The 15,562-nt window shown below is 38.7% G+C and overlaps 3 protein-coding genes across 4 annotated transcripts in view; all 3 read right to left on the bottom strand.

The window, feature by feature from the left end:
- Positions 1 to 5,529, bottom strand: part of LOC121726221 (autophagy-related protein 2 homolog A) — a 41,868-nt gene extending 36,339 nt beyond the window's left edge. The window contains exons 1-7 of one of the 2 annotated variants that reach the window (XM_042113458.1): positions 5,247 to 5,529; positions 4,642 to 4,810; positions 3,375 to 3,515; positions 2,940 to 3,042; positions 2,274 to 2,852; positions 1,695 to 1,843; positions 651 to 806 (exon numbers count right to left, since the gene is read on the bottom strand). In XM_042113458.1, the coding sequence (XP_041969392.1) occupies positions 651 to 806; positions 1,695 to 1,843; positions 2,274 to 2,852; positions 2,940 to 3,042; positions 3,375 to 3,515; positions 4,642 to 4,810; positions 5,247 to 5,414 (1,465 nt within the window). In that variant the 5' untranslated portion in view covers positions 5,415 to 5,529. Of the gene's footprint in view, positions 1 to 173; positions 618 to 650; positions 807 to 1,694; positions 1,844 to 2,273; positions 2,853 to 2,939; positions 3,043 to 3,374; positions 3,516 to 4,641; positions 4,811 to 5,246 lie in introns of those variants that run through there. The other variant, XM_042113459.1, reaches the window with a different exon arrangement.
- A 1,173-nt stretch (positions 5,530 to 6,702) lies between these two features.
- Positions 6,703 to 7,508, bottom strand: LOC121726162. Its single transcript, XM_042113397.1, has 3 exons — positions 7,297 to 7,508; positions 7,123 to 7,206; positions 6,703 to 6,869 (listed from the first exon to the last, which is right to left on the bottom strand). The coding sequence occupies exons 1-3, from the start codon at positions 7,442 to 7,444 to the stop codon at positions 6,703 to 6,705; spliced, it is 399 nt and encodes a 132-aa protein (XP_041969331.1). The 5' UTR covers positions 7,445 to 7,508.
- Positions 7,509 to 7,589: 81 nt separating this feature from the next.
- LOC121726516 (carboxypeptidase B-like) lies at positions 7,590 to 14,809 on the bottom strand. Its single transcript, XM_042113906.1, has 6 exons — positions 14,739 to 14,809; positions 14,135 to 14,338; positions 10,969 to 11,068; positions 9,415 to 9,726; positions 8,577 to 8,847; positions 7,590 to 7,897 (listed from the first exon to the last, which is right to left on the bottom strand). Exons 1-6 carry the CDS (start codon positions 14,807 to 14,809, stop codon positions 7,590 to 7,592), a joined length of 1,266 nt encoding a protein of 421 aa, XP_041969840.1.
- Between the last annotated feature and the right edge of the window lie 753 nt (positions 14,810 to 15,562).

Here is a 15,562-nt window from a genome sequence, read left to right as displayed (position 1 = left end):
TCTCGCATACTCACCCCTCTTGTCCCTCCTGATTTTGGGCGATAAGGACGTGTTGACGCTGGACGTCATGCTCGTGTTTATGGAGCTCACCGACGACGTGAAGCTCTCCACCATCGCCGCGGCCTGTGACGTCATCGGCGGGAACTGTCGCTGCGTCTCTCTCGCACACTCACCCCTCTTGTTCCTCCTGATCTTGGGCGATAAGGACGTGTTGACGCTGGACGTCATGCTCGTGTTCATGGAGCTCACCGACGACGTGAAGCTCTCCACCATCGCCGCGGCCTGTGACGTCATCGGCGGGAACTGTCGCTGCATCTCTCTCGCATACTCACCCCTCTTGTCCCTCCTGATTTTGGGCGATAAGGACGTGTTGACGCTGGACGTCATGCTCGTGTTTATGGAGCTCACCGACGACGTGAAGCTCTCCACCATCGCCGCGGCCTGTGACGTCATCGGCGGGAACTGTCGCTGCGTCTCTCTCGCACACTCACCCCTCTTGTTCCTCCTGATCTTGGGCGATAAGGACGTGTTGACGCTGGACGTCATGCTCGTGTTCATGGAGCTCACCGACGACGTGAAGCTCTCCACCATCGCCGCGGCCTGTGACGTCATCGGTGGGAACTGTCGCTGCGTCTCTCTCGCACACTCACCCCTCTTGTTCCTCCTGATCTTGGGCGACGAGGACGTGTGGACGCTGGACGTCATGCTCGTGTTCATGGAGCTCACTGACGACGTGAAGCTCTCCGTCATAGCGGCGGCCTGTGACGTCATCGGGAGGAACTTGTCGCTTTCCGCGTCACTTTCCTCTGTTAGAAGAATTCCAAGCATTAACAAGTTAGGAAAATTATAAAATTGTTTGGAATAGATAGATTAATAGAGAATGGATATACATACTGTAATTTTATTGGAATTTTAATTGCGTTCCCGTTAGAGTATTTTTGTTTAAATATTGCTGGCCCCGGGCAATAAAGGCGTAATATCAAAAATCGTTTTGTTCAGGAGAGACAAAATAAGCTATTTTGTTTATAGTGCAGGGTACAGTGGTCCAAAACAATGTGTGATGTCTCATATGAAAGTAAATTTTTTTACCTATTTAACCATATCAAAATAATTGTAATAGTATAAAAAAATATTGAAATAATTGAAAAAAGTATAATACAACAGCTATATAATAAGCGATATTGTTTCAATTGTAACATTGTTTATTGACTTTATAAAATCACCAAACCGCTTGAGATTTACGGCTGTAAGAACATAATACGACGTATTTTTCGCTTTAGATTTCGAGCGTACCAGCCGATTACCCCGTTCTTCTGGGGAATCTTACAGCGAAAGCTTAGTTGTATCGTATCTTCACCGGTTTTTTTAGTTATGTTTCATAGAGTAATGCAAGAATACAGTTTAAGTCGTAAGAGAATTTTCGATTCAATAAAGCTTTTGTCATTTATTATACCCAAAATATTATTTTAAAACTATGAAATAAATAGGGGTGATAGACTAATACTCAGAGAAGCCAAAAATCAAATAACATTAAAAAGGGCGTAACCGGCGTTTACCGCTTTGTTGCCCGGGGCCAGCGATATGTAAGTTTATTTTATTACGAACATACAAAACACTATTAAAATTATACAATATAGCTACTTATAGCAAAAACACACAAATAAACCTAAAATCTTCTTGTGAAAGTAACTCACCGAAACTAGGGCCTGACCAGCCATACATGGCCATGGGCTTGGAATGTTGCTTCTCCAAGTTGCCGAGCAGCTGAGCCTCAATGAACTGGAAGTCGGCGTGCTTCATGGGCTTGCACTGCATATTGACGTGCTCCCGTATTGGTATGTTACTGCAAAGGACGGAAATTATATTGTATTTAGTTAGAAGTAACAAGAAAGTTTAATACCATCAAGGAAAATGATTCCTAGGCAGTTGACGAGCCTACGTTATTTGGTTGGCTTATGTCAATTCAATGTTAGCTGTGATTGGTCGGCTAGGTTTGACTTAACGCGACCAAATTACTTAGGTCCGCCATCTGCCTAGGAATCAACTTCTCTGATAGTACATACATAAAAAACAGTATCAACTAATATTAAACAACATACATTATACACATAATTTAAGGAATGAAATTGTTTTATCTCTACAGAGCCTCAAGGTAACAATAATTTTGAAGTAAGATAACAGTAATAAAATGTTGTTTGTGCCTCCTTATAAGAAGTGACATTCCTTATGTAATGCATCCTGCAATAACAATGATGAATGAATAGTTCAATCACCTGGTATCTTCTAGATGCGGCTGGTTTAGAGCTTCAATCAATTCAATGATTGTATGCAACTGTCTCGGTGTGAGGAATATTAGGAAAGATCCCAACAGTATCTTGACTTCCACCTTCGGTCCTTCAACCTCATCAGAATGTTTGAGTTTCAAGGACAGCTCCTGAGAACCTCCTAATTTTGCAAATAGTATCGGATCTGGCTGATTACTCCGTTCCTCTGGAGTCGCTTCATGAATACTCGTCTGCTGCTCCCCAATAATTTCCTTTATAGGATCTGACTCTATGGTAGATATGACACTTCTAGTTTCATAGAATATATCCGACATGGTGCTTTGGTAGTTGGAGTCGGGAGACTCAACGGTACCATCTGATTTTGTCGCGACTGACGAAGCAGATTTTTCCATGATTAGACTGGGAGCCATTGTCCGTAGTTTCGATGGAAACTCGTCTATATAAAATGTGACACCGTCAAACTTAATTTTTTTGTTAGTGTATGTTGCCACGATGTAGGTTTTGGCTTTTTCAGGATCCGTGGCATCAGGTACTGGTTCAGCACCAGCCTCATCAAAGTAGTGAACACTGCAAGATAAAATAGTAATAATTAATATTAAAAAATCTTTTATAAATTTTTTTCAAGATAAATGTGTGGTAATAATGTGTACTTACTTTTGTATATGGATCTCCAAAGCGATGCCTCTGTCGCCATTTTTAGGAACATGTTCAATTCTTATCTTTGTATTAATAAACTTGACTTTTACTCTACTGAGAACTGAAACAGAAAAAATAATGTTTATACCTTGTTCTTATTACAATATGATACAAAGCGTCTTATGAAAAGTGGCAAAGAAGATGGAAAACCGGATTTGATCTACGAATAATAAAAACTAAGGAAAAGTAACTCCGTCAAAAAACATGCTCTACAATACTTGTCAAAAATGTGTACCTTAGGTACACATTTCAATACATTTGCAATATTTAGGTGGCTTTAAGCAGTATTAGGCTGACGTTACATGAGAGTTCCAAAGAAACCAAATTCAAAATGGTAATAGTATGGGAGTTACGTTTCCTTAGTTTTTATTATTCGTAGGATTTGATACATACTTGAATCAATAGCATGTGCAAACATCTCAATCCCCTCCACAGGGTTAGATTCCTGTGGGCCGGCTTCCTCTCGCAGACACTCGGCTGCCAGCTGCATGGACGAAGACATGGAAGACCACATCGACTCCAGCATTGACGATACTGGAAATTATTTATAAGATATTTAAGTAGACTATTAAAATTGCAATATTCAAAGTAAAAAGTTTGTTAAAGCTATAATATTTGACCTCTTTTCTATTATAGTGTGGCCATTAGTGCTGTGCACTTCCTGAGGTAGATGCGCGGCGAGACGGGGGGGAGAATCGGCTGCTGCACTCTGTCAGTGCGCCGTCAACGCTCGTGGCGGTAGGTAGTGTTATCTGTACCGGACTGTTTATGTCAGACGCACATGAGATAAATATTCAAAGATGGGTCGTGCGTTAAGATAATCTTATTGGACAAATTGTTTTCGGAATTCACGGCGGAAAAATGGCAGAGATGCGACGATCATGTCCAGAAAAATGAAAATGATTACTGGAGTCGCGATAGTAGGTTCGATAATGTTATCGATTCATTCATAATAAATTTGCATCCGGTGGCGAAGTGGAAGATGAAGATGATGACGAAATGGAAGATGAAGTTGAAACAGAATCTATGTCAGAATAAATTTCCTTAGAATATATAATTGTTTGTAAATTAAAAAAAATAATCAATAAAACAAGAATGATAAATAAGAACTAAATTTATAATTCCTGCTTTGAATTCTCAGTCTAGTTCTTATTTATGACCTGCACATTTTTATTAAAATATGAGTATATTTGGGTTACATTTTAATCAACTAAGGGCCTGTTTCACCACTTCCTGATAAGGTGCCGGATAGGCACCTTATCAGGAAGTGGTGAAAGACAGATTCTCCATACTCTATCTGTCAAGTTAAGTGGTAGATAGCCTTGTCAGGAAGTGGTGAAACAGGCCCTAAGTATAATATATTACAGATAGACAGCCTCTGACCATCGTCCCGCCACAAGTCTTTTCTAAGAAATGCAAACTGATATCGTAAGATCTGTCCGAAATGTATCGATCTCATGTGAACTCATGCACTTTTTTCTTCGCCTCCCACCTCGCCGCGCATACCTCAGGGAGTGCACAGCACTAATGGCCACACTATACTATACTATAATTAAACAATTTGTTAGTAAATTCATTGACATGCACAAAAGCTCATTTTGTGTGAACTTTATGCTTTGAGCTAATACATAAAAAATAGTTTAATTTACTGTAGCCATACCTGGTTCAGCTCTAACTTTAGGCTGCACCGTGAGTGAAAGCCCGTTGATTTCCACAACCGAATCATCTTTTAGAAGTGTTGACCACGGCACTGTGACTGTGATCTCTTTCATGTGACCATCAACAATCTCCAGGGGCCAATTTTGTGCGTCTCCAAGTTCATTGAGTGCCTGATGGTAGCAAATTACGATAAAAATATAAAAAACATTATGTTGCTGGAACCTTAGTTATATAGAGCAAAAATACATTGCATGCACACTATTCTTATGCACGTTGATAATTTTTAATTGGTTTTTAAATCGTAATATTTTATGCTTCAGTGGTAGCTGCAAACTACATTTGGAACAGATGTTTCATATAACATGAAAATGAAACATGCTGAATAGGGTCGAAAAAAAACAATTAGATCAAAATAGTATATTTAAAAAGTCATTGTTATCATGGCAGTCCTTTGTTATACTGTAAACACGTGCTATTTTGCATAAAAAATATTACGCACTTACATTCGCGTTGAATGAACAACGCACGTTTGAAGTTAAATCACAAACATTCAACTTTCGAGAGCTCTTAAAATGCTTTTAATTAGTTAATATTGTTAATAAATACCTCGCAATCAAGGCTAACATCGGATACAGTCCCAGTTCCATTGTATAGATCTACACTCAGCTGATCCAAAGTAAGTTTCTCTTCGAGAAAGTTGCCGAGGTAACGCTGGAGGAGGTATCTGCAGGCTCTTTTCTTGATACTTTCCGAGAATGGTAGATACCACAACATTTTCAGAAGTTTAGAATCATCACACTTGGAATTTTCGCGTTTGTGCGTAATGACTATTATATTGTGATTTCCGTGTGATTGACTTGAGCACGTAAATAAACATCACGTTCCTTTTCACGCTAGAGCCTAAAGATCTGACATTGACGTTTAAACTTTTTCATTACAATTTTTTTTATAAAAAAATATAGGTAAAATGACTAGTGATTGGACAGTACCAGTCATTGGACAAAGCACAAAAACATAATATTTAATATGGTTGCTTTAAAAATTGCCTATTTTTAAAGTAATAGAACGCCTGATTTAAAGCGAAACGGGAACTTTTTAAAGCAACCTTAATAAATATTGTGCTTTTGTGCTCAGTCCAATGACTAGTACTGTCCAATTACTAGTCATTTACCTTATGTATTTATCAATCGTATTTTGTGTAAAACTTATGAATTTTTATCAATTTGTATATTTTGCTTTTAATTGTGGTCATATTTTGTAAACAAGTAACAACACAACAACAAGTACAGTAAGAGCTGTAAGAGAGTGACTGTAAGAGCGCCTCCTACCGAGCACATAATACACTAATAAGAATATTTGGCTCGAAGGATCAATTAATTGTTCTGAGTTCTGAATTTCGGACACCGTCGTCCGTGACCTCTCTGGCTTTTATGAACGGATATTGTTTACTATAATTATTATTGGTAGCAGTATAGCGTATAACGGCGCGGCGCCGCGTGGCGTCGCATATCATCCTAGCAAGTAGATATCAATCGTAGAATTTTTCATAAAGGAATAAAAATACATAGATTGTACATGTAGCATGCTTTATTTATTAATCATAACTAGCTGTGTGACCGAGCTTTGCTCGGTATCCGATGAAAATTACATTTTCTAAAAATGATTCCTAGCTAGATCGATTTATCGCCCCCGAAACCCCCTATACACTAAATTTCATGAAAATCGTTGGAGCCGATTCCGAGATTCCAATTATGCCTTTTTAAGTAAAAACATATTCTCAGGCCTATAACGGATGTCCCATCGAGGAAATTCATTTGGATTATTCGATATGTCGGAATCTTAGCTGAGATCGGTGGGATGATTTGACTTAACGTGACCAAATAATTACTTAGGTCCGCCATCTGCCTAGGAATCAACTTCTTTGATAGTACATACAAAATTTCATTAAAATCGGTTGAGCCGTTTTGTAGGAGTTCGCACTTCGCGCACAAACACTGTGACACGATAATTTTATTGTATAAGAGAAGATTAGATAATAGGTACTGTTTAATAAACTAGTATTTTAGTTACATGAAAATATATTTAAGTCGTAATAAGAGGGACCTGTGTCGACAGGCAAAAATATATTCGCTGAATATTCGGCAAATCCAACGCCCAACTCGGAAAAACCCAAGAAATCCGTGTCATTTATAATTAATCTTACAACGACCGATGACACTACTGCATCTTCTGAAATAAAAAGCCGTGGTTTACGTCGAGGTCATGTTAAATAATAAAGTAAGTACTTCATTAAATAAAAGTCAAATATATACTTAGTGAAGTACTTTGTAGTGTCGCGGTCGTAGTGACTACCTAAACATTATAACATTCTATCGGGGTCTCTTCATTATTGGTGCGAGTTTGGTTAGGAACTAAAAGAATAAGAGGCGAAGTCCCTCTCTACTCAGCCGTGTGGCTGTTTAGGAAAATTAATAATACTCACTACTCTCACTTTTGTAGTAAATATCTATAATTCTATTCAAGTGAGAGCCTCCCCATACTATTTCTTCATTGAAAAGAAGACGATCTGTAGAAGAAAACTTAATTTTCATATAATTATTAAGTAGCTAAGTACTTAGATAATAATGGCACTGATAAACAATGTTTTAACTTTTACCTTTACAAGTGCCCATATTCAACAATATCATGTAATATGGATATGCTACAGCTTCTATCGCTCGTTCAAAATATACTACATCAACTGTAGGCTGGTTATCACCTTTAGCGATAGAAAATAATAAATTCAAATATTGTAACAGAATCATCGCAAGCTAATTAGGTAAGGTTGCCTTCTTTTAAAACAGATATTTACAAGAAAGTGCGCGTTAAAAGTGTGCTTATTCTCCTGCGCATGGCCAGCTGGATTTAGAAAGGATACTCTTTGGTAAATAAATAAAAAAAACTTTATTTTTAATTGTAAATGGACAGCACATAACGTGCGCCCTCAGCGATGCCCGCCCAGGACTCTGTGACGATCTGCTTTATGTATTCTGGGGGGACGACGAATAAGTATTCGTAACCGGGGAGCTCCATTGTGTAGGTCAGAGGGATGCCCACAGCCCTGGTCCAGTCTCTGGAGGTACCGGTCGAGTAGTACAGCACGGAGGCCGCGTTGCCCACGATGTAGTGTTCAGCTTTGTCCAGCTTCAGTTTGTCAATAGCGGTCGCCATTTGCACGCCCGCCAAATGAAGGGACAGACCGTTCGATGGGAGGGTTCCTGCAACAAAACATTGTTTAAAACCAGCCTTTCCCAAAATGGGCGATAACGCCCCCTTGTGGGCGCTGAATGTCTAAAGGTTGTGGGACCCAGAAAAAAATGGGGGCATTGTGTAGAGGCTTAGGGGTGATTTGTAATTTCATTTCATCTGGATGCATTTTAAACTGAAACAATGGGGGGTCACTAAATCATAATATTATGTTGTTCTCAAAGTAGACAAAATAAGTTTGGGAACCCCTAGTTTAAACTAATTGGAGTCGAAAGGTTACATTATTTACGGCTTTCCTGTTAAACTACGGTTCAGGGCTCCACAATATCATAACGGTTAATCTAGGACAGACGTTTTGAAGGTTTTTGATACTATCGAAACAATGGTTCAATGCAAAGGCGTAATGATGCTACCTAAATGTTGTTTACAGTCTAAATTGAATTCATGGATTAAAAAAAAAACGAGCGTAGCATAATATAATGTCACCGATATTTATTTCATCAGCGTTAATCGGCTATCTATCAGAATCATCTAAAGTCCAAACTGAGTAGAGCATCTGCTCGATTGTTTGCACCTATTTAGACATTGCCCGCAACTTGATGAGCGCTTTCCTTTCCCCGTTCCCGCCATCTTCTTACCAAATGCAGAAATCCGCCCAGTAGTTTCGGAGCCAATTTCATGAAAATTTACCATTGTTGCCCCACGCGTAAAGGAGCATGTTGCCGTAGCTGTGCAGCGAGATGTAGAGTGCTGCTCTGTCCAGGTGCTGGTTCACCACGTCGCGAATGACTCTGATCTCCGGTTCGGAGAAGGCGGAGGGGCCCTCGTAGATGAGGGAGCAGGGGTCCGCGCTTTCGGGCCTGGTGCCCCAGTGGTGGTCGAAGTTGCGGTTGCCGTCCACGCCGGGGCACTCTTCAGCACCCTCGTGGGCCTTCGACCTGGTCTTACGCCATAACCTGTCCTAGAACAATCGGAAGAATAGATGTTTACATATTGGGGAAAAATCTTGGTAAAATAGATTTTTTTTGGAACTATATTGACTATGAGACATATTGTAGTATTGAATACCTAATCTACATAGAATTATTTGATCAGAAGGCTTTATAGCTGCCTCTGATTTCTACAGTCACGGGACTCCCCATAAAGCGAAACGGAGTGAACAGTAAATTCAAAATACCTCAGCTATTCTTAAAAGGAAGCATTATGTGCACTGAATATCTACTGTCGTTGAATATTAAAAACGTTGTTCTAACTAAATTGTAAGTACTATTTTCCTCTTATGTGAGACAGTACTGATAACTACGTCACAAGACTATAAAGAACCAACATAATAATTATTTCTCGTATTGATGTAACCGTAAAGTAGGGCCGGATTTATATTTTTTATGAGTATAGGCCACTTTAATTTTGCCGCCCCTATGTACGAACTGTGCCGCCATCCCAGGACGCTGTCCCCTTCCCTAGGACGCTGCCGCCCATAGGCCATGGCTATATTAATAAATCCAGAGCTGCCGTAAAGGTATTATACCTCATTGATGGTGTACTCGTAGCCGTCTGGGTTCGCCATGGGGATGATGACCCAGTCGAGCTGCTCCGTCAGCCGGTTGTCGGCGATGTTGGCAACGAGCTGGTCGATGATGTACAGCGCCACGGGGGTGGTGACCCATTCTCGAGCGTGGACGGCGGCGTCGATGATGATAACGCGCTTCCTCAGATCCTCGAAGCGGCTGGTGGAGATCCTCACGTACTTGATCTGCCGGCCTTCGTAACTCAACGCCGGGTTGATCACTGTGACTAAGTCGGGGTACTTCCTGCCCAGCTCGTCTAAGTGTTCGTTGATCTGAAAGATAACTATAAAGCTTAAAGTTTTTACATCTACACTAATATAATATAGAGGTAAAGTTTTTTTTGTTTGTAGGAGGTCTCTCTTAGGGTGGGTTGCACCAGAGGCGTGGTTAAAGTTACGGTTAAAGTTAAAGCTAACTTTAACCTTAACTTTGACCACAGTATTTGATAGATGACAGCTGGTCCGACAAGGCTTTTAAAATATGAACGTGGGCGGGGGCGCTGCTGGTAAAGGAGAACTGTCAAAAATGGCGTTTTTGAATGATGACAGCGTTAGTTCCTTTTTTCGCCACGTGAATTTAAAGCCTTGTCGAGCTCTAATATTATGGTTATAATATGGCGTCCAGAGATTTGACATTATGCATTGTAGTTAAAGTTACAGTTATAAATAGTTAAAGTAAGTTGGACTACTAATCCGATTGCAAAAATTAACACCGATAGAAAGCTGGTGTGTTCCTGAGTCACATAGCTGCTATATTTCATGTTTTAAAAGTTATGTTTTTTTTTTTCCTGAAATTATATTGTACCCGGAATTTCACGCGGGCGAAGCCGCGGGTAAAAGCTAGTAAATAATAGAGAAAAGAAAACTACGCTTCATGATCGATCCAGCTCCTTAGTTTAATATAATATTATGGAGTGTAGATGGAGGAGAACTATCTCTGTATGTAAAAAGTGTCCGCTGAAATGCGTTAAATTAGGGTGGCGCTACAGTAAACAGGGTAAATTTTAAATCATTTTAGCAGCTTTTATTTCAGATATTTTAGTTTATATTTTAATATACTTCAATTTATATTTTGTCACCAACGGCTACATTCATTCCATACCCTTTGCTGCAGCTAGCGCCACTCTTGGAGGATTTTTCAACTGTTATATTTTACTGCGTACGCAGCTACGTCAGCTAGATACTTTTTCAAATATCCCCCATATATGATAGTTCTCCTCCATCTACCCTCCATAGTTTGATAGAAGACTGGATCGAATAACATGCGTTATAATAGCAGAATCACTGCATTCAGGGCCCCCGCTACCATATGTGCAATGTGTGCAATGCACACGGGCGCCATCGTCTAGGGGCGCCAAATCGCCATCTTTAGGGGCGCCAAAACCAAGGACCCAAAAAATTTGCATGGAGGGGCGCCAAAATCCCTTTTTTGCACACAGGCGCCAGTAGCCCTTACGGGGGCCCTGACTGCATTATAGTTTGTAACGTGTAATTACTAATTAGGTATTTTCTTACCTCTTCGGCATTATAGTATGTGTCCCAAGAGATGGATCGGCCGTTCCTTTTTGCGTTTGCTTTCGACTTCTGTATTTTTACGTCTTCCTCTCGAAAGATGCTGAAAAGTTAAATAGAGTTATAAATAAGACTTAAGGAAGTCATTTTATATTTCAGGTTTTACATTTGAAACACTATATATAAATATAATATTGGTAGACCAGGTGGTGGGGTTGCAATCTACCTTAAATCTAATATTAAATATAAAATTTTGAGATCATCAGCACAACCTCCTTCAGCCGATGATACTGAACACCTTATTTTAGAAATAGCAAATGGCGTGTCTAAAATATTGCTTGGGGTATTCTACAGTCCTAATCTCTCCGTCAATTATTTTACTGCCTTCGAAAAATTGCTCGATGAATTTATTCCTTCTTATGAGCACATTATTTTGATGGGAGATTTTAACACTTGTCTCCTAAAAGACGATTATCGTTCTAAAAAACTTATCTCTATCATTAACTCATTTAATCTAAATACTCTTCCTCTGCAAGCCACGCATCACTATCCTCATTCCACACCATCACTTCTTGATCTTATGTTTGTTTCTTCACTTCACCTTGTAGACTCTTACGGCCAATGTCCAGCGCAAGGATTTTCTTACCATGACTGCATATTCCTCTCATACAAATTTCGTCTAGCTAAAACCAAGCCCAAAGTTGTCTTGCATCGGTCCTTTAAAAATATCGACATAGACAGTCTCCGCGAGGATGCTGAAAATGTGGACTGGGAAGAGATAACCAATGCTGATTCGATTGACGAAAAAACTTTTATATTTGAGAGTAGAATCATCGAACTCTTTGATAAACATGCACCGTTACGCCCTGTTAAAATAAAGCACCTTCCAGCGCCATGGCTAACAGACGATATTAAATCCTTAATAAATAAAAAAAATCGTGCAAAAGCTAAATTACGCCAAACACATTCTGATGTCGACAAATTAGCCTATAATAAACTCCGCAATCGCTGCAACACAATGTGCAGAGATGCGCAAAAACGTCACATTCAATCGTGTGTCGAAAATGGTGACCAAGCTAAAGTATGGAGGTTTTTAAAGTCACTTGGAGTTGGCAAAGATCCTAAAACCTCAATTTCGTCCAGCATTGATTTAGATCTCTTAAATAGTCATTTTGCTAACCCCGCACATGTCTACGATACTCACAAAAAAGCTCACACAAGTCATACTATATCTAACTTACCTATACCAGATTACCCCCCATTTTCATTTAAGGATTTATCTATCAGTGATGTTAAAAAGGCTGTTCTGTCAATTTCATCTAAGGCTGTGGGTAGTGACAACATTGGGCGTAACATGATAGTTCCATTGCTTGACACATTATCACCAGTCCTCGTCCATATCCTTAATTTTTCCCTCAAAACCTCTGCTTTTCCTAGCTCTTGGAAAGATTCTTATATAATTCCTCTGCCCAAGAAATCTAGTCCCCTATCTTTCTCTGATTACCGCCCAATTTCAATACTTCCTTTCCTCTCGAAAATCCTTGAACGTTTAGTACAGCAACAACTATGCTCTTTCCTTAATTTAAATAATATATTAAATCCTCTGCAATCAGGTTTTCGCCCCGGCCATAGTACTTCTACAGCCTTAGTTAAAATTACTGATGACGTTCGTCATGGCATGGATAACCAAAATCTAACTATTCTCATCCTTTTGGACTTTAGCAATGCTTTCAATACAGTAGACCATGACATTTTATTACTCCTTCTTAGATCGCTCAATCTATCTCTTGAGGCCGTCAACTGGTTCCGCAGCTTCCTACAAGGACGCCGGCAGCGTGTTAAAATTGACAATAAAATTTCCTCATGGTGTGATGTATTTGCAGGCGTGCCCCAAGGTAGCGTGTTATCTCCTCTTCTATTTTCCATTTTCATAAACTCTGTTTCACAAATAATTTCTTCTTTCTACCATATGTATGCAGACGACTTACAAATCTATAGACAGGCCTTACTTTCCTCACTTTCTAACGTGATTGCTCAACTTAATACTGACTTGTCAAAAATACTAAAGTGGAGCAATTATTACGGTCTTAATCTCAACCCGAAAAAAACCCAGTGCATCATCATTGGTAGCAGGCAGCTGATTGCTAAAGTCGACTGGGCTAACTTACCAGAAATAATTCTTGACGGGGCTATCATCCCCTATAGCTCCTCCGTTCGCAACCTCGGTATATACTTTGACCGCACTCTTTCATGGAACACCCAAACTCAAGAACTCCGCAAGAAGCTCCTCGCTGCCACTGCTTCTCTCAGACGCCTCAGTTACTTCCTTCCTGTATCAACCAAAATCTCATTAGTTCACGCTCTACTCTTTCCCATCCTAGATTACGCAGATGTCTGCTACAGTGATCTAAATGATCAACTTCTTTCTTCCCTTGAACGCCTGCAAAATCTTTGCATCCGATTCATCTTTGGTCTGAGAAAATACGATCACATATCTAACTACCGGACAGAGCTAAAGTGGCTACCTGTTAAGTTGCGTCGGAATACACATATTCTTCATCTTCTTTTTAATATTCTATTTAATCCCAAAACTCCTGCTTACCTCAAACAAAACTTTACCTTTCTTGGACACAAGCATCCTACACTTCGCTCAGCCAATAAATTAACTCTTGCCTTCCCTTCCCACAACACTAACTTCTATGACTCTTCCTTCACCGTCTCTGCTATTCGTCTGTGGAATTCTTTACCCGAAAGCATACATAAGTCCAAATCTATTGATAATTTTAAAAAAAGACTCAAACAATATTACTTAGATTTAGCTGCAAACTCTTAAACCCTTACGATTTATCCTCTTCTTCGATTCATATTATTATATTACTTATATGTATTTATTTTATTCGGTATAAAGTATCTATTATATTTATTTGTGTATTATATTTATTTATTTATATACTAATAGTATCTTATCTTATTTTTATTTTAAATATTTTTAGTTATATTTTATGGTTGCCTGGTAGAGACTGCTTCCAGCAGTAAGGCCGCCAATTCAAACTATTTCTGTTTTTGTAACGTGTGTAAATTGATCTGTTTTGTTTGTTTGAATAAAGAGTTTTTTATTTTTTTATTTTTATTTATTTTTATAAAGTTTTCAAACCGCAAAAATATTTACTCAGCCAAATTTTCCGCCATCAATTTGTAGCCGATGTTTTTGGTGTCGAAGTATTGAAGCCATGCTTCTTTTTCCTCTGGTGCGAGTCTGAGCAGTGCTTCCAATTGTCCTGAAGCAGAGGCGGCCTTCGCTGAAAGGATGTCTAACTTGGCATCAAGGTCAGCAATTTCTTGGGACGGGCCCCATATACTGTATAATTGATGGCTGAAATATTGTCAAAGCGGTATTAAATGAGCTTGTCTTTTCTCACGTATTGGGTGTAATGCTTGGCCGTTAAGCGGTCAAAGCATATCTATCTAGCTATAAGGGTTCTAAAAGTCATTAGCTCTATTATCTAACATTTAACTATGATCAATATTTGCGTTTTCAATCTAATTGTCAAATAAACTGTTCAATAAAATTGGAGCATTTGTTGTTTTGTGCAATATCGTACAATACAATTGATCGTCTAGGGGCCAGCTAAGAATCATATTCATAGGCATTTTAATCTCGAATATTCCTATTGCGATGATAATATTATGTTATTCATTCAAAATCTTCGACTTTAAAAAAAAAAGTTCAATTTTTGATTTTTCGAAATTGTAAGTATTGTTGTAGTACTCACCCCTCATATTTCTCATGTCGGGCGTGGGCTAGAGCCACCAGCAGCAGCACAGCGACCAGGGAGCGAGCCATGTCTACAACTAATCGCACGACCTTCGCCCTACTGTTTTTAGCTGCATATCAATAATCCTTTAATAAATTTATAAGCACCCTAATCTGCGGTTGTAAATGTTATCGTTTCTATAATATCTGACCACTCTTGACATTGCATTGATGCTTTTATTCAGCTATTTCTAGGGATCCTTAGACAACGGAATGGTATAGATTTAATACAAATGATTGCCTGACCTGGTTCGCTAAAATATCTTTTTAGTTTTTTTCTTCATGGAACTTCATCTTTGTGGAATCAACTCTACCCTTTAAAAATTATAACTTAGCATATAATATTATTATACATTAGCTATTTGACCGAGCTTCGCTCGGTATTCGATAAAACATGAATCAAATGACATTTTCTTAAAATGATTCCTAGTTAGATCGATTTATCGCCCACGAAACCCCCTATATACTAAATTTCATAAAAATCGTTGGAGCCGATTCCGAGATTCCAATTATATATATATATGTATATATACACAAAAATTGCTCGTTTAAAGACATAATAATATATAATATTATTTTGGTAATCCATTTGGTATCCTTATATTCAGTCCATAAATTAATACTTAATTACTTACTATTTATGTATATTTTTTTTAATTTTGAGTCTTCTCGACTCTCTTGATCGAACTTTCTCATTCAAATGATTATTGTAAATAGAATTTTTTACAAGAGTCAAATTGTTTAAGTTAATTTAAACCATTAAATAAATATAATTCATAAAGA

The sequence above is a fragment of the Aricia agestis genome, chromosome 4 (genome assembly GCF_905147365.1).
Source record: "Aricia agestis chromosome 4, ilAriAges1.1, whole genome shotgun sequence".
In the NCBI taxonomy this organism is placed as follows: domain Eukaryota; kingdom Metazoa; phylum Arthropoda; class Insecta; order Lepidoptera; family Lycaenidae; genus Aricia; species Aricia agestis.
The sequence above is the reverse complement of the archived record's forward strand: the minus strand, read 5'-3'. Positions and strand labels throughout refer to the sequence as shown.